At 41.1% G+C, this 25,382-nt stretch overlaps 1 protein-coding gene across 1 annotated transcript in view; it reads left to right on the top strand.

Moving 5' to 3' along the window:
• Positions 1–24,599, top strand: part of ywhae1 (tyrosine 3-monooxygenase/tryptophan 5-monooxygenase activation protein, epsilon polypeptide 1) — a 43,188-nt gene extending 18,589 nt beyond the window's left edge. Inside the window, exons 2-6 of the mRNA XM_020516422.2 lie at positions 5,961–6,160; positions 17,303–17,409; positions 17,947–18,153; positions 18,736–18,872; positions 23,588–24,599. Of these exons, the coding sequence (XP_020372011.1) occupies positions 5,961–6,160; positions 17,303–17,409; positions 17,947–18,153; positions 18,736–18,872; positions 23,588–23,640 (704 nt within the window). The 3' untranslated portion in view covers positions 23,641–24,599. The remainder of the gene's footprint in view (positions 1–5,960; positions 6,161–17,302; positions 17,410–17,946; positions 18,154–18,735; positions 18,873–23,587) is intronic.
• The last annotated feature ends 783 nt before the right edge of the window (positions 24,600–25,382 follow it).

Raw genomic sequence — 25,382 nt, forward strand, 5'->3', positions numbered from 1 at the left:
CCCGCATTTGCAGTGTGAACTGGAATCCCCTTGAATGTTCTTGGAAATGTAGCCATGTTATAACTGAAACAAGAGACAACAAGGTGCAGAGCTGGATGAACAGAGCAGGCCAAGCAGCATCATAGGAGCAGAAAGGCTTAGAAATTAGTTCTTCAATAAATGTACTGTATGGTGTTTTGTTTTGGTTTTCATGTGACGGGTAAATTTTCTTGAATCAGGCCCATGGCTTATGGTTGTTTGCACCCGTACAAATGCAGCCCAAAATCAGCATACTATTTACTTGACACACCACATCGCCTTTGTTTTCTGTGCACCTTTAGCAGTCCAAAGCCAAATCAAATTTGGGATAAGCTTTTACAGGAACTATTAGGGCACCTTGTTGAAATGAAACATTTGCTGGGGTAGGGTATCTGAATTCAGTTTTCGTTCTGCAGGGAGTGGTAAAATACAGGTTTGGAACTGCACTTGTACAAGATTATTATGTGAAGGTGTGGCTGCTTATACTTTTAAGACTAGGAAAGGAGAAAATTCAAGTCTCTGACTCTTAATACTTGTGACTTCCTAGTGCTCGATTATGTATTGAATGTGTTAACACATTTATCTTCCCATCTAATGATTTTTAAAGCTTCAACTGTTGCTGCATGTTTTTTAGCCTTCAGTTGAAAGGTCATGTTCTGGATCAAGGACATCTTGTGTCATGTAGATGTATAAAATTGCAAGTCTTTTAATTCTACAAGTTTTGTTAGAGGAGTTGCTAAATTGATTCCTCAGGTTGACAATCCCAATAATCACATTCATATAAATACTTGTTCATATGACAGATACTGGATACTGCTGACAATCTGTAGAATTCTGTAGAGACAAGTTAAATATTTTAAGGGCATCAAAGAGACAGGAATGGCAATATTCTTAAGATTTTGAGAGCTTGATGCTGCTTGATAGTTTGATTCATTGATTTGTATGCGGAAACATCTCCAGTTTTAGTTCAGTGTAGGAAGTTGAATACTAAAAAGAAGGCTGCATTGTACCTAGTACGGAGCATTCGGATTGGAAAAAAAGTGCTGCATTAGCAAAGACTTATTGTCTGGGCAATTTGTGGATTACAGTGCAGTAAAATGAGGAACTAGTCTGGCCTATTGGATTACTTTAATTCTTTCTATTAGCACTGACTCATAGGGCAGGGCATTCAGATGCAGTGAGTAGTTACAAATCAGCAATGCGGATCTCTTGTTTCTGTAGAATACCCTAATAAAATAGTGTAGTTTTACTTGCATGTTCTTTTGGATTATATGATCTCTTTGTAAGTGCACAACTTTATGGTTGTCACACCTTGTCTTTGATCATGTACATTTAATTATTAATCCAGAGGTCCAGGTGGTGTTCTGGGGACTTGGGTCCAAATCCTGCACAGGGAGATGGTGGAATTTGAATTCAGTAAAATTCTGGAATTAGGAGTCTAACAATGACCATGAAATCATTGATGTCAGAAAACCCCATCTGGTTCACCTCATTTTGAGGAAGGAAAATGATATCTGGTCTGGCCTGCATGTGACTCAACAACAATGTGATTGATGGTAAACTTCCCTCTGGGAAGTTAGGGCTGGGCAATTAATGCTTTTCTTTTTTTAAGAAAATCAATCTCTATTTATCACAGTCTGTACAGAGCCTTACTACCTGTGGTATTTTTGTGCAATTCTGTCATTTATTCTGTTTTAAACAGTTTTAGCTGTGATCTAGAATAGGGAGTTTGTCTCTTGTGTAGCAGTATGAATGGGACTAGTAACTGGATTCCACACTCCCATGTGTAATGAATTGACTCAACATTGTGTACTGTATCTCGGAAAGAAGCATTCAAAATGAACATACAGATGACTGGCATGCTTGTTTTTGTATCTTTGCCCTTTTGTTTTGGAAAACCAAGGAAATAGCAAATTCATGGGCTGAACAGCACAACAAGCCAGGATGCAAACCCCTCCCTGTTGTCTATCCCATTAGCTGATCTAAAGATGGCTAGCTTCTTAAAAGCTGGAAATATAATATGGGTTCTTGTAACTGGCATTAGGGAAAAGGACACCCACACCCACTAAATGAGAGCATTCTGTTGGTGTTATATGTTCTTGATCTGCTGTAAAACTAACTAGGTTTGCAGGTGGTCTGAGGAATTTGTACTAGGTATCAGTGACAGTTTGGTCTTGTGTCTTTGGAAGTACGTTAGTTATTCGCTTATCCATCCCGTTTATGAACCAAGCAGAACTGCAGCTAAGGTCTCTAGTAATGTAGAGTTATTAATAGCCATGGTTTTTTTCCTAGGTATTCATGATTTCGGTACAGTACTAATTGATTCGTGCCCTATAAATACCGATCCTCTCAACATTTCTAGTGTGTAGATGACACCAAGTGGTAGTTAAAGTGTGCTGCATGAATTGAGCAACCTAGCTGCCATTGCTTTCTCCCTGACTACCTGCTTAAAGATCTTTCTAATCAACCTGTTTGAAGATATAGATCTGGAGCAGGTGGAACTCAAACCTTGGATCCTAGCTCAGGTAGTTGCATCAGACAAACCAAAGGTTAAACGAGTTAAACCCAAGATCCAAATAAAGGTAAATGTCGTCATTATCTCCTAATATTTATTTTAATAAACCAGTTATGATGCATTTCCGGAGGAGGTGGGACTTAGAAGCATGGAAATAGGACCAGAAGTAAAGGCTATTCAACTGAGTCTGTCCATCACTCAGTATGATCCTTGCTGATCCTGCAATTCAGTATCCTGTTTTCTCCATACTTGATCTCTTTAGTCCTAAGAACTATATCTATCTTATGATGGATAGATAGAGTCCTACAGCACAGAGACAGGCCCTTCAGCCCAAACTGGTCCATGCCGACCAAAATGTCCATCCACGCTAACCTCATTTCCCTGCACTTGACCCATATCCTTCTAAACCTTTCCTATTCATGTATTTGTCCAAATGCCTTTTAGTTCTTGAAAACATTGTGTTTTGGCTTCAACCACTCTTAGAGAATTCTGCAGGTTCACACTCTAAATGAAGAAATTTCTTCTCGGCAGTCCTATGTGGCCTATCCCAAACTTGAACCTCGGCCTACTGGCTTAAAGGTGAGACACTGCAACACTACAAGAGCCCCTCAGATATTAAGAACTGCCGATGCTGGAGTCAGAGATAAGTGTGGAGCTGGAGGAACACAGCAGGCCAGGCAGCATCAAAGGAGCAGGAAAGCTGATGTTTTGGGTCAGGACCCCGACCCAAAACATAAGCTTTCCTGCTCCTCTGAAACTACAAGAGCCCTTTATACTTTTGAGTCTTGTGCAGTAATTTGAAATGGAAGTTTTTGAGGGGCAACAATACTTTTTCCTCTAACTTCTACCTCCACTTTAAAGATTTCATGTCTAGAAGTTGTAACTAGTTTCGTCTAGAATTCTTACCCAGTAGCTAATATTACAATTTAGACAGCGTCACAGGCAAATGGGTTAAAGTAAGCTAGGTCCAGAATTGTGTTGGGAACAGGGATAACTGCACCTGGACTTAATGATTGGTGAAGGTTTGTAGGCCAGAGGAGAGTGAAGTTTTCAGGATTAATTTTCCTGATTGTTACAACAGAGGGTGCTGAAGAACGGATGTGGACCAAATGCTGGCAAATGGGCTTAGGTCAAATTGGGATTTCTGTTCATCACGAATGAGTTGGACTGAAGGGTCTGTTTCTGTGTTGTATGACCAAGATGTTGTATTTGGGCAAGTTGGAGCTTTAGTTACAAGAGGCTTGACTAACTAGGCCTGTTTGCATTAATGTCAGGGTACCAGGGAAGCCTGATATTTGTGAAGAGTTTTATCATGTAAGTCCAGGAACAGCTTTCTACTGGTAAGCTTTGAGGGCAAGAAATTAATTAAAGAGAAAAGGTTAGGAAAATGTCCTTTTTATGCAAACCATTAATTTAAAAGGTCAAACTGGGTGTCACTGAGCAAGTTCTGCTTGATGGCACTGTTGATGACACCTTCAATCACTTTATTGATGATCAAGAGTAGACTGGGGCAGTGATTGGCTGCATTGAATTTCCTTGTTGTAGGGATTCTACTTGCCTGGGCAGTTTTCCACATTATCAAGAAGGTGCCAGTGTTGTACTGTACTAGAACAGCTTTGCTAGGGGTGTGGTAAGTTCTGCCGCACAAGTCTTCAGTACTACTATTAGAATGTTGTCAGGACCCATCATCTTTGCAGTATCCAGCTCCCCCAACTGTTTCCTAGGTGGAGTGAACTGAATTGGTTGAAGACTGGCATCCATGATGCTGGGGAGCACATGGAGGAGGCAGAGCTGGCTCATCCACTTGACACTTCCGGCTGAAGATTGCTGAGAGTGCATCAACCTTGACTTTTGTACTCGTGTGTTGGGCTTTTCCATCATTGAGGATTGGGATATTTGTGGAGCTGCTGCTTCTAGTGAGTTGTTTAATTGCCCACCACCATTCACGACTGGAAGTGGATCCAATTCACTAGTTGAGGGATTGCTTAGCTGTGTCTGTCACTTGCTGCGTATGCATTTGGAAGTAGTCTTGTTTGGTAGCTTTACCAGGCTGACACCTCATTTTTAGTTATTCAAGTTGTTGCACTTGGCATGCTCTCCTGCACTGTCCATTGAACCAGAGGTTGAGCTCCTGGTTTGATGGTAACGGTTGAGTGGGAGGGTATGCCAGGCTGTGGGGTTGCAGATTGTGCTGTTGATGGTCCCGTGTCTCATGGGTGCCCAGTCTTGAGTTGCTAGATCTGTTTGAATTCTGTCCTGTTTAGCATGGTATCAGTGCCACACAACATGGAGGGATTGCTCAATGTGAAGGTAGGATTTGTCTTCACTAGAACCATGTGGTCGCCACTCATACTGATACTGTCATGGACAGATGCATCTGCAGCTGGCAGACTGGAAAGGATGATGCAAAGTTGTTCCCCCCCTTCCTCCTGCCTTTGGTTCCTTCACTTGCTGTAGACTCAGTCTAGCAACTAAGTGCAAAGGTGAAAAGTTATTAGTTCTGAATTTTTGGTCATGTTTAATAATTACGCATTTTGAAACTGTCAATTTATTGCTTTGATATTTTGCTCAAGCATGTCATATTTCCTTCATGCCTTAACTTTTGTGCTAAAATTCATGTTTCATATCTTTCTGAAATTTGGTCATCTGCCCCTTGGTAGAAAAATCCATGTGCCCTTGCGTGAATTGGTCAGACAACCATAGTCTAGTGCATCAAGATAGGAAGAGGCTGGCATGTGAGAATGTTAATTGTATAAGTATAGTCTAGGGTAGAGATTTGGGGAGGAATAGGTGGGAGGTGTAAACCTCGTTCCTTGAAAAAGGATCTGAGTGCTTATTTTAAGTTAATTATCGTGGAGTTGAGTACTTGTGGGTATTTGACCAATATATGGGTGTGGTGAACTCAGCATTTTATAGGGTGGCTATTATGCAATGCTCGTTTGTTCTGGAACTAATTGTAAGCAAAAGTTTGGCCTTGCAGGTAATTGTCTTGCTGTAGGATGAAAGCCATGTTGAGACAAATACCTGCAAAACAGTTCAACTTAAATCCTCTGCTTTTCATGTAAGTTAATGGGAATGTCTCTAACTGGTGTTAAATTGGAGTTCAGAATAATGAATGAAGTCTGGAGATTACGTGATGTTATAATAGAATAACATCTGGGCCATGAATGGGATACCAGAAATGTAAACCTAGTTTGAGCTCAACAAATAATGGATTAGTTTGGCAGATTGAGTTTAGACACATGGCATTGGTGAATGCAGGTTTTTATTCGAAACCTACGCTATTCTGTAGTATGTTGGAAGTTGGACTTTCAGGATCATCTGGATTTATTACTTCCTCAGTAAAGAAGCCTGAATCATCTTAACAATTACTTCATAATGCAGTGGCCATCGCCAGTTACTTCATTTTGTTTCTTTCCTGCCACAGAAATGGTGGAATCAATGAAGAGGGTAGCTGGCATGGACGTAGAGTTGACGGTTGAGGAAAGGAATTTACTGTCTGTGGCCTATAAAAATGTGATTGGAGCACGGAGAGCATCCTGGAGGATAATCAGCAGTATTGAACAAAAGGAGGAAAACAAAGGTGGAGAGGACAAACTAAAAATGATCCGTGAATACAGAAAAACGGTAAGCCCATAGCGAACTGTGGAGTTACTTAAAACAGCCAGTTTACAGGCACTAATTTACTTGTTTCTTGGTAGCAGTGTGATTACTCAGCATGCAGCGGGTTTAAGGTGGTGCCTATCCATATTTGTTTCTTTTTTTTTTTAAAAAATTTCCATTTTTACTGTTAGCATCCAACAAAATTGTGCATCAAAGAAAATTAAGAAGTAACAAATGGTAACCTTCAGGCAAGGTGATAGAGGGAGTACCATTGTGGAATGATCTGATGCTGTTGTCCCACATATAAATTAACTTTTAAAGTTTTGTTTGTGAGATGGTGTCACTGGCTGACCCAGCATTTATTGGCCCTCCCTAATTGTCCTTGAGGGTGCTGGTGAGCAGTCTTGAACCACTGCAGTCCTTCGGGTGTAGGGATACTCAGTTCTATTGAAAAGTATTCTGGAACTTTTCTGCCCTATGGGTTGCTCCAAGAAGCCATTAGTTCTCCAGGTAACTGGAAATGTAATGACAGCAGTCTTGCTGGCAAATGGCATAGCTCAGTATTTTTTTTTTAGAAAGAAGCAGCAATATCCAGACTGTTGTCCTTCAATTATTTTCTAACAAAAGCAGCGAGTGTGATAATCAAATATATTGTCTTGTGTTTTTAAAACTATTATTGCAAGGTCTCATGCTCAGGAATTTCATGAACTAAAATACCAAAGGCAAGGAAATTGCTGTAAATGTTCAGCAAGTCTAATAGCATCTGTGGAGCAAGAATTGAGTGTTAAAATTCCTGGGCAAAGACTTCTTGACAACTTCTGAAAGATAATTGATCTGAAACAATAACTCTGTTTTTCTTTCCAGATGATGCCTGACCAGTTGAATATTTCCAGTATTTTATGGATAAGTTAATATGCAGTCACTAAATCATTGTACTTTTGTTCTTGTTGAAGCGGTGCTGTTTTGTCATCGCAGAATAATTGACTTCTAATAAGAGTAACATTTTACTAAATTCCAACAAATGTTGATTTTTACAATTTACTTGATTATTCCCAACACCGAAGTACTCTGTTCACCAACTTAACACATGTCCCGAACTTCAGTCAAATAATGAATCCTTTTCTCAATCCCTGAACTTTTTCTTCCTTCGTCAGTTAGCAAACACCACGTTTTCTAGCCATGGTACACAGGGTGTATCATGCTGAATGGCCTGTACAGTTAGAGCCCTTTATTCACTGTACAATGAAGTTATTGCTTATACTTTTCACCAAACTTATGAACTTCTAAGTTTGAATCTTCATACATTTTTTAAGTCAGTACCATAAACTAGTTGCTAATTGGAATTGGATGAAAGTGAAACTGAGTCCCAGTGTAATGTTACAGATTGCCAAGAAGTTAATTCACTAAAGCAACTGACATTTATGCACTATACAAATGTAAACAAAAATGTCAGACATTTCACAGGAATATTATCAACATATTTAACATCAAGGTATGCCACGGGTTACTATAGAAGATCACCAAAAATATGGTCAGAGGATATTTCCAGAAGGCATGTGACAAGGTGCTATATAAAAGGTTATTGCGCAAATTAAGAACTCATGGTGTAAGGGTGACATATTTATCATAGAAGATTGACTAGCTGGTAAAATGGAGTATACTCTGTGAGAAGTGGAGTCTCACATGGGTCTCTGCTGGGTTCTTAACATTTTGCAATTGATATTTTTGTATCAATGACTTAGGTGAAGAAAACAAAGGTATGGTGGCTAAATTTACAGATGACACCAAGAAAGGTAGCACAGTGGCTCAGTGATTAGCACTGCTGCATCACAGCATCAGAGACCTGGGTTTGATTCTGCCCTCTGTGGAGTTTGCACATGCTCCCTGTGAATGCATGGGTTTTGTCTGGGTTGGGTTTCTTGCCACAGGCCAAAGATGTGCAGGTTTAGTGGATTGGCCATGCTAAATTGCCCATGGTGTCTAGGGATGTGTGGGATAGGTGGATTAGCCATGGGAAATGCAAGGTTAAGGGTAGGGTATGGGGGTTGGGTCTGGGTGGGATGCTGTTCGGAGGATTGGTGTCGACTTGGGCTGAATGGCCTGCTTCCACACTGGAGGGATTCTATGATAGGTAGAAGATTATGCCATGAAAGTGACATAACAAGGATGTAGAACAATCTAATTTCATGAGTAGATAAAAATCTGGCAGATGGAGCATAAAGTGGGAAAATCTGAAGTTCTTTACTTCGGCAGGAAGAATGAAAAGGTTTCGAAGAGGAATGACTGCCAAATTCTAAAGTGCAGAAGGATCTAGGTGCTCCAGTGTAAGAGTCAAAGGCTAATGTGATTATATCCTTTGTTATGACAGGACTTTTACATAAAAGTAAGGATGTGATGTTTCAGTTATACAGAGCACTGATGAGGCAACTTCTGGAATACTGTCCTTAATTTAGGAAGGATGTAATTGCATAGGGAGCAGTTCAGAGGAGGCTTACTAGATTGATACCTGGAGTGAACTGGTTATTTTGGGAGGAAAGATTGGACATGCTGGGCTGATTCATATGAAGATTAATTTGAAGTGTACAAAATAATGATCTTGATGACTTGGGCACAGAAAGGATGTTTATCCTTGTGGGCTGCACTTCCTCTAATTTTTCCTGCCACCTCTGAGGTGTGTGACTGGCTGCAACTTCCAGAACTGGAAGTCAAAAGAACAAGAGAAATACAGTACAGCAAAAGGCTCTTTGGCCCTCCAAGCCTGTGCAATCACCATACCCTAACTAATCTAAAAAAAAAACACCTCTGCCCTTATTTGGTCTGTATCCCCCTATTCACTCCCTATTCATGTAACCATCCAGATGCCTCTTAAATGTCGCCAACGTGCCTGCTTCATCCGCCTCTATTTTGGCAGTGCGCTCCAGGCTCCTACCGCTGTGCATGAAAAATTTGCCTTGCGTGTCTCCCTTAAACTCTCTCTCTCTCTCTCTCTCCCCCCCCCCCCCCCAAACCTCACCTTGAACCTGTTCCCCTTGTAATTGAAACGTCACCCCTGGCGGGGAAAAAACCTATCTATGCAACTCAATTTTATAGATCTATATCAGGTCTCCCCTCAGCCACTGTCTTTCCAGTGAAAACAGTCCTAGTCTTTTTAACCTTTCCTCATAGCCAGTGCCGTCAAGGTCAGGCAACGTCCTGGTGAACCTTCCCTGCACTCTCTCCAAAGCTTCCATTTCCTTCTGGTAGCGTGGCGACCAAAACTGCATACAGTACTCCAAATGTGGCCTAACAAGGGTTTTGTGTAGCTGCAACATGGTTTGCCAACTCTTGTACTCCATGCCCTGGCAGATGAACGCAAGCATGCCATATGCCGCCTTAATCACCTTCGCCACCTATGTAGCCACTTTTAGGGAAATGTGGGCCTGCATGTCCAGATCTGTCTGTATGTTAATGTTCCTAAGGATTCTATTATTTGTAAAATAATTCACACCTAATTTTGATCTTCCCAAGTGTATCACCTTGCATTTGCCTGGATTAAACTCCATCTGCCATTTCTGTGCCCAAGTCGCCAATCTATCTGTATCCTGTTGTATCCTTTCACAATCGTCGGCACTGTCAGCAACTCCACCAATCTTCTTGTCATCTGCAAGCTTACTAATCAGACCATTGATATTTTTCTCCGGATCATTTATATATACTACAAACAACATACAACCCAAGACTGATTCCTGTAAAACGCCACTAGTTACTGGTCTCCATTCTGAAAAACATCCTTCCATTGCTACTTGAGTTCTAAGGAAGGGTCACCAGACCTGAAACGTTAACTGATTTTTTTTTCTTCACAGATGCTAACAGAGCTGCTGAGCTTTTCCAGCAACTCTGCTTTTGTTCTCCCACTGCTACCCTCTGTCTTCTATAACTAAGCCAGTTTTGTATCCATCTAGCCAGCCCACCCCTAATCCCTGTTTTAGTTTTGTTTTAATCTGCCAGTAAGGCATTTGATAAAGACCCACTTGAAGTCTACATAAACTGCATCCTCTGCCCTTCATTATCAATTATCTTTGCCACCTCTTCAAAAAATTTAATCAGATTGGTGAGACATGATATTTCCCATACAAAATCATGCTTGTTACTAACGAGTCCATTGTCTTGTTTTGTCCCGCAATATCTTCTCCAAGAGCTTCACCACCACAGGTGTCAGGGTCTATAATTTCCTGGATTTTCCTTGCTTTCATTCTTAAACATGGCAACAACATTGGCTGATCTCCAGTCTTCTCTCTGACCACAAGCGAGGTTCTAGGATGTGAACGTAGTTGTTAATGCCCCAGCTATTTCTTCCCTTGCCTCTCGCAGCAACCTAGAATAGATCCCATCTGGCCCTGGGGACTTGTTTACCTTTAATGCAGTTTAGGATACCCAAAACTTCCCCCTTCAATATATTAACATTCACACACTCATCCCTGACCTCCACATCAGTCATGTCCTTTTCCTCTGTGTACGATACAAAGTAGTCATTAAGGATCTCCCACTTCCTGTGGCTCCATGCATAACTTCCCTGCTTTGTCCTTGAGTGGGCCTACTCCTTCCCTTGCTACCCTCTTTCTTCTAATATATGCCTAAAAAGCCTTGGGATTCTCCTTGACCCTATTTGCTGAAGACGTTCCCCAGCCCCGTTTAGCATTCCTAATTCTGCCTTTTAAGTTCCTTTCTAATTTCTGTATACTCCTCAAGGGCATTGTCAGTTTGCAGCTGCCTAGATGAATCGTATGCTTCCTTTTTCTTTAGACTAATCTTACAATTTACCTTGTCATCCACAGTTCCTGAATCCTGTCATTCCTGTCCTTCAATTTTGCAGGGACATGCATGTCATGGTCTTTAAAAGCCTCCCACATCCCAGATGTAGATTTGCCCTCAAATAACTGCTCCCAGTCCACATTCCTGAGTTTCTGTCTAATTTGGATATAACAGGCCCTTGCCTGAGGGCCGCTCTTGTCCTTCTCCATGACTACTTGAAATCTTGTGGAGTTATGGTCACTAAGCCCAAAATGTTCTCCTACTGAAACATCGATCACCTACCCTGGCTCACTCCCTAGGACCAAGTTTTAGTATGGCCTCCCCTCTAGTTGGATTGTCAACGTACTGTTTCGAAAAGCCCTCCTGGATGCACCTAACTAATTGCTCTCCATCCGCGCCCCTGGCTGTAAGGGAGTCCCAGTCAATAAGAGGAAATGAGTCACCCACCATAACTACCCTCCTTTAACACCTTTCCAGTACCTGACTACATATCTGCTCCTGTCTCCCATGGGTGGTTGGGAAGTATTTAGAAAACTCCCAACATTGTGATTTACAATTCTCCCTTCCTTATCCTGAGCTCTACCTGTAATGCCTTACTGTGTCCTCCCTCATGACAGCTGTGATGTGATCCCTAATCAGCAATGCAACTCCCCCACCCTTTTGTTTCCCTTTCTGTTCCACATAAAACAGCAATATCCTGGAATGTTAAGCTGCCAGTCCTGTCCCTCCTTTAACCATGTAGTGGCAATAAAATCATAATTCCATGCAGTATTCCATGCTCTTAGTTCATCTGTCTTACCTGTTATATTTCTTGCATTGAAGTAAATGCACTCCAGATCTCCATTCTCTGAGCCCTGTGACGTCCCTCTTCCTGCTCTTACTCTCAGCTATGCATATCTCGGTCTCACTATTGTCCCCAGTCCCTGCACTTACTGGCCTATTGTTCTGGTTTGCACACCCCTGCCACTCTAGTTTAAACCCTCCCGAAGAGTTCTGGCAAACCACTTGCCCAGGATATTGGTGCCCCTCCAGATCAGGTGCAACCCGTCCTCGTACAGGGCCCACCTTCCCCAGAAGACATGCCAAATGACCCATATATCTAAACCCCTCCCTCCTACACCATCTCTGTAGCCATGTGTCCACCTGTACTCTCTCACTGTTCAAAGTGTCCTGTGTAACTTAAAGGGAATGTTGCTTGTGGGTGAGTCCGGACCCCCCGAAGAACATCCCATACAGACCAACCCCATCCTTCATAACTCTGCAGGGGTGTTTTACCATGGCTAAACCACCTAACCTGCACATCACTGGATACTATGGGACATTTTTTTTTTAGCATGACCGTTCTATCTAACCTGCATATATTTGGAACGTGGGAGGAAACTGAAGCTCCTGGAGGAACCCTGTACAGACGTGGGGAGATGGTGCAAACTCAACACTAGTTACCTAAGCCTAGGATTGAACCTGGGTCCCTGGTGCTGTGAGGCTAAGTGTTGTGCTACCATGCCACCCAAGATAGAATTCCTACATTGTAGAAAGAGGCTGTTTGGCCCATTGAGTCTGTACCAACTCTGCGAAAAACATCCTGCCCAGACTCACCCCATCCCCATAACCATGCATTTACAGCAGCTAATCCAGCTAGCCTGAATATCCCTGGAGACTATGGGGCAATTTTAGCATGGCCATTTGCCTTACCAGTGCATCATTGGACTGTGGGAGGAAACCAGAGTACCTGGCAGAAACCCATGCAGACGTGGTGAGAATGACTTTGGAGTTTGCACAGTCACCCAAGGTTGGAATCAAACCAGGTCCCTGGTGCTGAGAGCCAGTAATGCTAACAGCTGTACCACCGTGCCTTTAAGGAAGCAGTTTATCTTTGTATCATCTTTTGAATAAAGGACAGTTTAAAAGCTGAATTGCTGTACCTGATAATGCTTTGTTTACTCCAGCCAGATCCAGAACTGGCTGGTTAAGCCAGTTATCCACTAAAGTCAAATCTGATTTACGTTCTTTGGAATTACAGGAGCGGAGATGAGGAACTTACCAAGGAGAATATTGGTTTGTGAGCACCAGGGCATCAAAGATAGTGGAGAGGTTGTGATTTAGGTTGGATGTTGGAAATTGAGAGTACAGCAGTAAGTGACTTGGAGTGTTCCTTTACAAAGATAGATATGTGGAGTTGGGTTTTGGTGGGGCAGCATATTGGAGAAAGCTAAATTAGTCAGGTTTTTCAGAAGTTGGTATAAGTTGGATAGTAACAGTCACAAACTGATATCCAGGTGAATGAGACTAGAGGTGATTGGATAGACCATTAGAAATAAAAACAGCCTCTTGAGTCCGCTCCATTATTTCAGTAGGATTGTGGCTTCCCATCTTACAATGGGAAGAGTATTTATATATATATGTTTAGTGTTAAAACAGTTTTGTCGGTAGCAAGATAACCACTGGGTGGATCCAGAGAATCATTCCAGATAAACTTGTCACAAAATCATAGCACTGCTATCCACCATTGAAATTGGAAATCTGTAATTAAGTGAATTAAGTTGAGATTTACTATTATTTTAAGTTAGACTAGTGACTTATCAGTTACAAATTAATTATCCAGGTGTTACTTTTGCTAGCAAAAAGCTGCATTTGAGGTATTGGGAGTTTCCCCAAGGATTAGTATTAGGGCCCAGCTCTCTCTCTATATTATTTCAGACCTTGATGTAGAGGATACACTTTCACAATTGGATCATTTGCAGTCTTGGAAGTAATGAACTCTGAGGACGATGGTGTGGAGCTTCAAAAGCACTTAGAATGTTGGAATGAGTGGATTAATGATGAAAGAAATTTAACACTGATTAATTTTGGTGGATGGAACAAGGAGAAACGATATAAAGGGTAGAATTCCAAAGGGATTGAAGGAGCATAGAGTGTGTGTAAGTAATGGAGGGTGGCAGGCTAGGTTGTTCTAAATGTACGGCATTCTAAGCTTTATGAAAAGGGGCACTGGTTATAGAAGTAAAGAAATTGTGCACTGGTTTGGCTCCTCTGATCCTCCCCTGCTGGTTCTGGATGCCACATTCTAGGAAAGATGTGAAGGCATTAGAGAAGGTATACAAGAAAAATCCCTCAGGTGAGGGCTTTAGTTATGTAGACATATTAGAGAAATTTGGAACTCTTGTCCTTGGAGAAAACTTCAAGACAAGATTTGATTGAGATATTCAAAATCAAACCATTGGGGAGCCGGTATGTAGGGAAGAACATTTCTCCTTGGTGAAAGAGTTGCGAAACAATGCAGATTAAAAGTAATTCTCAAAAGAATACGATGCCAACATGAAGAAAAGCTCAGAATCTGGGGCTATGTCTGAGGCAGATTTGGTTGAGGCTTTCAAGAGGGATTTCAATATCTGGAAAGGAAGAATGTACTGGATTACATGGAGTGGCTCCAGGCAATTACTCTTTCAAATAACCAGCACAGACACAACTGGCTGACTGGTTCAGCATAGGAGGACATTCAGAAAAATCAGCATTTTAATACCACCCCTCCAACGGTGAGTAAAATAAGTCCCTTGGGATGAAATGTAATCCAAGGACCAGGCCATGTCTTCCAATGCCAACCTCTACTGCTGGCAATAATGACATATTCAAATTGACCAGAACTACATGTTGGATCAATGTTGATTTTGATGTTTCTTCTAGTTCGTATCAATTGAAATGATTGAGTATCTTCTTGCCAGTGCTAAGAGACAAGAGGACTTACATTCCTCCTAAACAAAAATGATACCTCACTTCTGTCAGGGAGACCCAGGATGGTTGTACTGCTGTGTGCAAACCAAAGAGGCCGTCACAGTGTTGTGGCACCATGCTCTTTTAATTTAATTCAACACCAGACTGATCAGTGTTTTGAAAGAAAAGTCACTTTTTCCTTGAGTTAATCGGTTAGATCACAATGAATGATGCTGAAAACTTGCAAAATACTATGCTGCCCTCTTCCTGGGATTCAAAGTTCTTCTGTCCTGCTGCAAGGGAAGTGAATCTCAAACAGATCACTTCCTTGCTCCCAATATAATCCAGGATCTTTCCACAGTGCATAGGGCTTTGTATGTGTTTAAATACCATAGCTGTATCAAAAAAATTTGTTCAATAATGTCTATACATATTTTTACTTGGGGGAAAAAAATTTAAATGCAGCTCTGTTTGAGGGAGTTATCCTTTTGGAAAAAAAAAATTGCTTGAAGACCTCACTTATTTAGAGCATCAAGTGCTTTGTTTCCACTTCCCAATATTAGCAGTGCATCTTAGTAATGGTATTAAGTTGGTGCTCTCAATCTCCATTTAAATTTTTTAAAAGAATTTATTCCCCGTATTCCTTCTCTGACCTGTTCCAATTTCTGATCTAATTAGAATGATATTACAGGACTTTGGCTGCGATTCAATTCGTGACATCAGTCAGATTTGATTTGGAACTGGGAATGCAAAAATTTTCATCCACACATTTAAGTTTTGGAAATCATCTTCACTTCCCTGGGTTTGTTTTCCATTGGAATGCAGCCTGAGGAATTTTATTCTGATTTCCTTTCCAATGAATTTGAAAATACCTAAAGTGAGACTTCTCGAAGTCTGCAGCTCCCTGGTTTCTCAACTGAAGAACCCTGCTGGCACATGCTTTCTCACATGTTCCCTGTGATTCAGTTGAATGCTGGATGACAGCATCTGGAGTGCACAGTGTTTGCACCAGCCGCAAAAATTGATTGGAGCCCCCTGAGGCAACTGAAGCACAGTCTGCCATTTTAGAATTAAAATCTGCACTGGTGTTTTGGCGTACACTGAAAATTATATCTCAGGTTATATTCTGAAGGTGGTTATATTTCAAACACCACCGAGCTATACCTGTGTGATCTGAAACAATCAGATTCTGTACATCTTGGGTTGTGCACACTGGAGGAATAGACATGGGTAATGAGCCGGCTGTAATGAAACAAATTATGATGTACTTATAAATGCAAATTACTTGTGCAGGTAAAACTGCAGGTAGAGTACTGAATCTTGACTCAGAGGCAGGCTTCTAGTGCTGCTGCTTTTGAAGTTTCCCTTGCTGGCCAACTCAAGTGAATAGCTTTTCTAGAATTGCATTATTCCCCTGAGAACAGGAAGCAAGATCTCCAAATCCCTCTAGTTAAGAGCTGGTATAATGGATTCTCTACACTTGTTAACCCCCCCAACTTTTTCCCCCCTCTGTCCCCATCTCCTCCCCCCAACATCATCATCATCATCATCATCCCCATCACCCTGGGAACTTTGCCAGGTAGTGTCATTAATATAGTCAGTTCAGGTTTTTGCCTTTAGGACTGTGACATATGGTGCATTAAATGCTTTGATTGCCCAGGAAATCTTTCATCCTTCAGGGTAAAGTTCCTTCTGCCTACAAACTTTTCTTAACAAAAAACTTTACTGCTAGTACCAAGTTATTCAGTTTTTTTTTCCCTGGCCTAAAAATGAACAATGTGAATTTTGATTTTCAACATGCTGGCCTGAATAGTGCAGATACTTACCTGTATTGGCTGGCTGAGAAGGGAACTATTTTGGGGTGCATGTTACTGCCCCTGAAAACTTGTCAATTTATAATGGTTGCATTTGAGCAAAAGTAAACCAAAAGCATTTTGCTACTATGTTGTATTTTCTGAAGAAGGGTCTAGGCCCGAAACGTCAGCCTTCCTGCTCCTCTGATGCTGCTTGGCCTGCTGTGTTCATCCAGCTCTTCACCTTGTTATCTCTGCTACTATGTTGTGTTCAATTAAAAAGTCTCCGTATCATGCCTCATGTTAGTGTTTCTGTGCTGTTTTCAACATATTTACAGGTACATCAAGAGGTTAGCTTACACTCTGCATACAACTTGGGCTACTTTATCTGGGTGAACAATCATGATGTTTGCCTTTGAATTCATATACCTAATTTGTACATTCTTACTGAAGTAGCCATAGAGAGATTTCGACCCTAAGATATTAGAGCAGAAATAAAGCATTCAGCCCATCAACTCTCCTTTACCATTTAATCATGGCTGATACGTTTCTCAACCCCATTCTTCTGCCCGATCCCCTTATTAATCACCAACTTGTCTATCTCTTGGCTTAAGTGCACTCTAACTTTGCCTCCACAGCCTTCTCTGCAGGGAGTTCTGCAGATTTGCCACCCTTAGGCTGAAGAAATTCCTCCTCATTTCAGCTGTAAATTGTTGTCCCTTCACTCTGAAGCTGCGCCCTTGGGCCTTCGTCTCTCCCACGAGTGGAAAGGCCTTCTCCACATCCACTCTCTATCCAAACCTCTCAGTATTTTAGTTTGCAGTAAATAACTTTGGGTCTGTTGTGAGAGTTGATCTCGGGTTTGTAATTTCAGGTTGAGGATGAACTGAAATCAATTTGTAATGACATTCTGGATGTACTGGATAAACACCTCATTCCTGCTGCCAACTCCGGAGAGTCAAAGGTTTTCTACTATAAAATGTACGTACTGGGCATTTTGGGATATTCTAGATGTTCACCTGTCACCTCGGTTGAACTGATCCATTTGTCATGTGCTATTGTTGCCCTTTGGATAGAACTACTATTTAGTAAAGCAGGATTTATAGCTAAACGTTATGATATTTCATTTCTGCCAGCCAAAGAAAAATGGACTAACAAAATAATGGGTGTTCCTAGAATGGTCTAGTGGGTAAAATCACTGCTTTAAGTGGTAGTGAAGTATAATGACTGTAAAGCCACAAATCAAATTACTGATATGCCCTGAATTAGCTGCCCTCCATTTATTTAGGAGAACTGCAGTTAGCCAAGTGCCCTGGTTGAAAGAAGGGAAAGGAATAAAGTGGCCAAAAGTTATGCTTCTCAGTAATGCCTGATAGGAAGTTCTTCGCTCATGTCTTGAGATTTCACCAGTGTTGATAAGTCTGTTCCGAGTCTTTTGCTTTGAAGCTATAATTACAGTTAACAAACCGTTTGTTAGTTTGTTGCGACTGGTCTTACTGCCCTTTGTCCTAATTACAGGAAAGGTGATTATCACAGGTATCTGGCAGAGTTTGCGACAGGGAATGACCGGAAGGAGGCAGCAGAAAACAGCCTGGTTGCATACAAGGCGGCTAGTGATATTGCAATGACAGAACTTCCACCGACACACCCCATCCGCTTAGGCCTTGCTTTGAATTTCTCTGTATTCTACTATGAAATTCTCAACTCTCCTGACCGTGCCTGCAGGTATGTACGCTGTATGCATAAAAACTGCAACAACAGGTAGTTGGGCTTACAGTTGTAGCCTTCTTTCTTAAGGTTGCTGATCCATGTTAGATGACCTCTGCTACCTGATCTGAGAAACCATATTTGTAAAGGCAGGGCAGAGAGCCTAATGGTAGGCAAATTGTTACCTCTGTTCTGAGTTAAGTATTTTGGCCTCATTCTGGGCTGATACTTCATTAGAGTACTGAGTGCTGCAATGTCTTTTGAAGGAGATGTTAAACTAAAGCCCTGTCTTATTCCTGTGGGTGGGTTTGGGTAAATGTTAAAAGATTGTGGCACATTTTCAAGGGATTTTGGATGGTGACCTGGCTAACATCTCTCCTCGTGCAGTGTTGCCAAAACAGATGAATGGGCTATTCATCTCCACTGTTTGTGGGAGGTAGCTAATGTATAATGGTTGCAGTTTTTATCCAATGAACCACCATACTGAAAGCAGTAAGACTTGATGTTAACTGTTGAGACTGAAATGCTAAGTGCTTGTTTGTTTTAAAATGTAGTTGAGTTGGCTGCAGCAACAAAATAAAAATCATTTTCACCTCGCAGATTGGCAAAGGCAGCATTTGATGATGCAATTGCGGAACTGGACACCTTGAGTGAAGAAAGCTACAAGGACTCTACACTTATTATGCAGTTGTTACGTGACAACTTGACACTATGGACTTCAGACATGCAGGGAGATGGTATGTAACCAGCAAATACTTCTGATTTCCACGGAACTTTTGTTTTCATTGCTCAATGCAGTCAGTTCCTTTTTTTGCCTTGATGTTCTTTGTCTTTGGCCCACTGGCATCAAAACAATTGTGTGTGTGTGGGGAGGTGGCGGGGGAGTCACGTTCATTTGATGTATTTAAATCTGTGCCCCAGCAGCTCTGGAGATGCTTCAGTACAAATGCAGCAAGGATTACTTGTCTATGCATGTCATATAACTGTAGCTAAAGTAGCAGAGGGTGCCTTTTTCCTATGTGGGGTATATCATTTCCTATTTCCCTTTGAATACGCTTCAGAAGAAAAATGAGCTATTGAGTCCCTTCTGCATTAGCTTGCTTTCTAATCAAACCAAGTGTCATCTGAGAGAGAATTGTTCTCATCTGTTGAAAGGACTCAACCAATTGGAATTGAGAATTTGGCCCAACTCAACTTTTAACATGTGCAAGAGTTGAAACTTTGATTCTCCTGAGCATAAAATCAGGAGTAGGCCATTAACCCCCTCGAGTCTGCTCTTCATGATCTGAGGCCCAAGAAAATGCTTTTTAAAGTCAGAGCTCCAGTTTCTCGCCTTCCCAAGACTATGCCTTATTCTGATAGAGGTTGCCCTTGTTGGTATTGATTAGCTGTTTGGGAACTGAAGAAGACTTCTACTCCATGAAGTCTACTCACTTGGTGTACCTGAGGCCAGATTATATCCTCCTCAAACCATGCGCTGGTGTGCTCAATTCAGATATTGTGGGTCCTCATCGGGGAGAGAGCTTTAATGGTGTGGAGTTAATGGTGTACTTTTATTTAATCTGCTGAATAGCACTTTGGTGAACTCAGTTTCGCTTCATGATTTCTGTCCAGCATCATCTACAGTTGGATTTTAGCATTTACCAAAATAGGCTGCAATAAGGATGTTGGCTGCAGTTATATCCAGCAGCAACAAATCTCTAATTCACTGAGACTGAAGCATTTAAAAAGGCAAAACAAAAAGTGAAATCGCAATTTATCTTTGCTGCCTCTAGGGATAACAGCATTCAGATACAGCATGTTGATTATGGACAAATTATTTTTTAGAACATAAATACTTAAACTTTTGGTCTTAATTTGAGGTTTCAGTTTCAAGATGACTTGGAATTGGTGTATATTTGGAGTCCAACTACATATCATGTGTTTTTATTTCCTGTCCCCATGTACCATATTATTTTGTTTCCTGTACCCCCCCACCAGTGTAGTGACAACATGGCCTAATGGGAACAAAACACCAGACTTAGCCTTAATGGTATTGACTAATGATATTGCCTGCACTTGGCAGTTTTTCCACTAATTATTAATGAATATTCGCTTTCTGAGCCTAGGTGACATTAGTTGGTATTGTGAAAAACAGGCACCTATAATCACATATCTTTCCATTTCATTGAGGATTCTCCTGTTTTACTTATGTTCCCTTTGTGTACGGTTTAATTTTCCTCTTCGGTATTTACATTCCTGTTTTGTTTCTTCCACTCCTTTCTCCTTCCTGAATAGATTCATAAAGGATATGAACCAATCATTCCCCCTGTAATCTGTACTTTGTAAGTCATTCAGAATGCCAAGCATTTGTCATATCACCAGATGTCACAATACCATTTTAAAGCTAGGTTTTCATGATGTATTGTTAGGGCCTTATCCTGGATGAGATGGCGTCACTGGAACGAGTATGTCATGTCACTTGCTGAAACTGGCCTACTTTGTGGTTCTTGCTGTAAACATGGAGTCATATTTAGCTCAGATTGGGACATTTGAGACTGGGTACAGCCTTGTGTGCTGTATCTTGATAAACTATTTAGAGCTGACAAGTGAAGTTCAAATTTTACCTGTGCTTCTGCCCTTGTATCAACTATTTTTGAAAATAGCATTACCAGCGCAGTGGGGGTAGGTGCTAGAATATGCTTATATGCCCTTGGTTTTGGGTGGCTCAGATTTTGGGAAGGACTCATCACAATGTACAGGAAAAACCCCATTACTCCATCACTGACTTTTAACTCCGGAGAAACCTAGGCCAGTAAGAGGTAGGACATTTTAATCTTTTTTGGGTTTTTGTTTTTCATATTTATCTGGTATTGTGACATCTGCCTCATCCTTGCATTAACCAGTGTGGCTTATCTCACAGCAAGGTCTGTCTCGGCACTCTGTCAGCATTGGACATACTTTGAGCTACATTTCAAAAAGTGGGCATGTTTGGACTTCAGTTTGTGGTTTCAGCTGCTTGTGGATTTCTGCTGTGTTGTAGTTTGATCTGTTGTCACAATCAGCATACAATAGACTGGGATCATGATGCCCTGCATCATGCATGGCTGTCTTCATTCGGGACCTAGTAGTTTCGTCGTGATGGAAATAGGGTAATTGTGTCCTGAATCTGGTTATGCTTCAGATGAGCTGTTACTTAATTCACTCATTCCTTGCTTGGGCTTGTTGGTGTGCTTGCTGATCTGAAAGATGTAAGGTCTCTACTTTTTTGTCCTGTTTGTGTGTGCCCAAATGACCACTTGAGTACTTGAGCTGTAAGCTGAAGCAGGTAATCTGACACCCTCCCCTACCTTGGGGTTTGAAGTCTGTGAAATAAAATCCTATGCTTAATTCCCCTGACTTCTGCAATCTCTAGTATGAGGAGGCTGTAGCTGGTATTTAGTTGTGCATTACAGCAGGTTCCCTCCACACACAGCTGACTAATTCACTCCAGTACTTTGCAACAATGTGACACTATTCATATCAGTCATCGTTAAATTGTCTGGCAGACCTGGAATTGTAAGGAGGCTCGTGCTTCGTATTTGCCAGCGAGGGGGCTACTAATAATCAGTGTCACATGCACGGCCTGTAACTTTCATTGTTTTGGGCTAGATTGAGATACAACTCCCAGAATTGACACAGTATCACTGACTCACTGGTATACAAACCTTTTGGATTTGCTTCTGGTGATGGGAACTTTTTCTGTTGTATCAGACTGCAGTGTCTTCCAGTACACATTGAAAATAGTTTTAATCCATGCATTACCCACAGTTGGCACTTGAATGCTGGACCTAGTAAAATGCAAAAGGTGCTGCAATGGATAATAGCTTTACTTCTAGAGCTGTGATTTTTGAATTTGGTATCTGACCTATTAAACTAATTTCTTTCTTGATTAATGGTCAGCTGACTTACTGCAAAAACTTTTAGATTATAATTGTGCAGTTCAGCACTGGAGTTAAATCAGTGCATTAGCTTTTATATTCCAGAAATTATTTTGTTTTAGTAATGGAAGAAAGTTATGCTTTTGTTCTAACCTACATTCAGATGTTTTTGGTGGGAGTGAAATAGTATAAAATTTATCAACCTCAGGATTTCTGGAGCTTTAAGTGACACTGGTGCGTTACTGCATATAGTATCAATGTTTAGCCTAGCAGTAATGCTCAATATGATTCAAGCAACCATTCCTTTGCACTAATTTTCAGATGATGCTGGGTGATCAATTGATGAAAACATGCTTAAAAGCAGTTTGAATTGTTGCAAGTAATATTTTTCGCTTCTACAGCAAGGTTATCTTTAGGTATTGGAGGTTGTCCCCTGCTACTCTCTGCAGTCAGAGATCCCAACAATATTTAAGCTGAGGTCAGAACAACCAACTTGCTGAGTTAACTGCTTAATCTTTGCAGTCAAATAAATTATTCCTAGGTAGTAATTTTGATATCTCCCCTGCTTCCAGATAAACTTCCAATGTGGAAAGTCTGACTAGAATCCAAGTCATGAATTGAGTTATGAGCAGTTTGAGAAGTTGGTATTCCTTGTGTCTCACCATGTGTACATCTTTGGCTGGAATTATTGGGAATGGGACTTGTGCCTCTGTAATGAATGACAGAAAAGGTTTCCCAAAGGGAGTGAGTGACCGACCTTCTAGAAGATTACCTTAACCTACCTTGACCTTGTGTGGGGAAAGCAGATTGTACTTGTAAAATTCTACCCTGTGCTATTCTAATTGGTATTAATCCATTATAGCATAACACATAGGATGCTTTTGAATGAAGTAATTCGTGGCCTATGGTCCCATTATTGAATAATGCGTTTGCTTATGCTTGAAGTGTAGCATCCACCAGATGTTCCAACTACATGGTCTGTTGCTGGTCTGAACATGGTGACAAGAATTTATAGCCTAACAGTTCCCTTTCTGCTTTTTGCTTGCTTGTGTTGCTGAATACACGTTCTCCAAAGACTACTATTGAATGCAGTTTTTACTAGAATTTATGCTTTTAGAATAATTAAAGTGAGCAGATCTGTTTATATATTCATTTCTGCTTTGACATGCTCTTCCAGCTGAGGCTTTACATCTGGGTGATATGCCAAACTCTCCTGTTATTCCATGACCTGGCCTTGCTTGCTGATCATTATTCCTAATCTTGGGTTTTTAGGGTGGTGCATACTGATCATCTTTTTAAAACAAAAAGCTGAATAAAGTTAAAACGTAGCTTGCTTCTCAGGGTTGAAAAATGACAAAGCCATAAGTGGAAGGTGGGTTGGGGCAAATTGACCATGGCTTCAGTAGCTGGAATGCAACAGCTAATCTTGAAAATGCTGCATGTCATGTGTGAAAGTTGCTGCTGAGGAGGCTGTAGCTGGTATTTAGTTGTGCAGCTGGTGTATATAAATTGATTGATTGTCTTTCCTCTTGCCTCGTTCCTTTTTTGTACAGGTGAGGAACAGAGTAAAGATGTGGTGCAAGATGTTGATGACGACAATCAGTGAGAAGACATGGCGAATGAGAAGACCCTGTCTGCCCCTCTCCTGTCCCTCCCCACAGTCCTAGTCCAAGCTGAGAACCAGTAAATTTGATGTTGGTGCTGGACCTCAGAATTAGCTATTGCCCATTTGGGTTCCGAGGATTATTTTTGTTTTTTATTTTTATTTTTTACTTGTTTAAAATAAAATCTAAAAGCAATGCTGTCTCTCTATGGATGTTTAACTGGGACCTGCTTTCTTGACTAGCTACCACAGTTATTTGGAAATTGTTTTAAAACAACTGCTCAATTCTACCTAATGCAGCTTTGATTAGTTCATGCCTGCACTACTTTAACCATTTGAGATCAGAGCATTGAATTTGAATTGGTGGTTGGTCACGAATTGCAATGAATGACAGACAAGCCTGTGTGCCGTGAGCGCCTCCCCACAAAATAGCCCTTTGTGTGTTCTGCATCTTGCAACACACCAATCCCATCTTAACCCTCTTAGCAACTGCATGCTGTTGGTTTGCTTATCTTTTATTCCCCAAAAAAGTACTTGCAGCAACTAGTGTGGCTAAACAAATACAACTGTATTTTTTGTGAGCAGTTTAAATAGCTTGCTCTGAAAGTCTGTGAGCCTGATGTGCAGTGTTTTTCTTCAGTGCTTTTAATCCTAAAGATGGCAGATCACAGTTACAATCCATAGATAGTCCTTTGCTGTTTTTTTGTCCATCCTGGCAGAGCAGGTCGTGTTTGAGCTGCTGTTGAAGCCTGCATGCTTAAAACAAGTTTTGGTTTTTTTCCTACCCACTCCTCCTTTTTCTCCCCACCCCTTCTCTTTCTCTCTTTGTTCAGTATGTGTAACTTGAAGCTAATTTGTACTACTGGATATATCTGACTGGAGCCACCGATACAGATCTGTATCCTTCTTACTGAAACACAGCATGGATTAATATTAAACTTAAATAAAAGAACCTAAATTAAGATCTCTTGCTGTTTTATCCTGTCTGTGACTCAGCGTTGCCTGTTTGTTTTGCAGACATTGAGAAGAGAACACAGTGAATAGGAAGATTAAATGAAGGGAGGAGTGTTGCTGTTACTATCTTACATATGCTCTTGGTCTTGGTGCCAGAATTGGAAGTAAGATTGTAGGGAGTGAGAGAAGTAAGAGAACCTTTTGGCATTGCTTGAGTTTTAGTTAAACTGACTTAAAGAAAATATTTTGTTGGAAAGCTGGTATTACCTGGCAGTGGTTTTGGACATTAGTGAAGAATCCAGTGCAGCCTAGCCTCCCCATATTACACCCTGGCTCTTGTACCAGGTTGATGTTCGAGATGGTGTGATTACTTTCCTCTCCTGAAACAATTGGTTGGTGCTGCTTGCAGTTTTACTGATGTCAACAATCCTTTGCTACTTTGGCAAAAAGAAAATGCTTAAGTGTATGAAGTGGAGTAAGGTCTGCCCTCGTCCCAAGCCTGTGCATTTCTGCCATTTCTTTAGCAGTGCTATTTGATAGTAATTGTAGTTACCTTCATTCCTTAGTTTCGGAATCCTAGTGGATTTAGCGCTTCAGCCAAAACCTATTCCTCTGTATCCGGTGACGACTGCTGTGATGTCTGACGTAATTGTGTCTTCAATCAGACACTAGCTGGAAATCACGTTAAGCTTGAGCAGAATCATTCCCTTGATCTGTATGCATTGCATTGCTTAAAATTAAGAATGTCCGCCTAGGAATTGTTTATGAATCTGAGCTACCAAATCAAATAC

The sequence above is a fragment of the Rhincodon typus genome, chromosome 26, assembly GCF_021869965.1.
Source record: "Rhincodon typus isolate 14 chromosome 26, sRhiTyp1.1, whole genome shotgun sequence".
NCBI classification, from domain to species: domain Eukaryota; kingdom Metazoa; phylum Chordata; class Chondrichthyes; order Orectolobiformes; family Rhincodontidae; genus Rhincodon; species Rhincodon typus.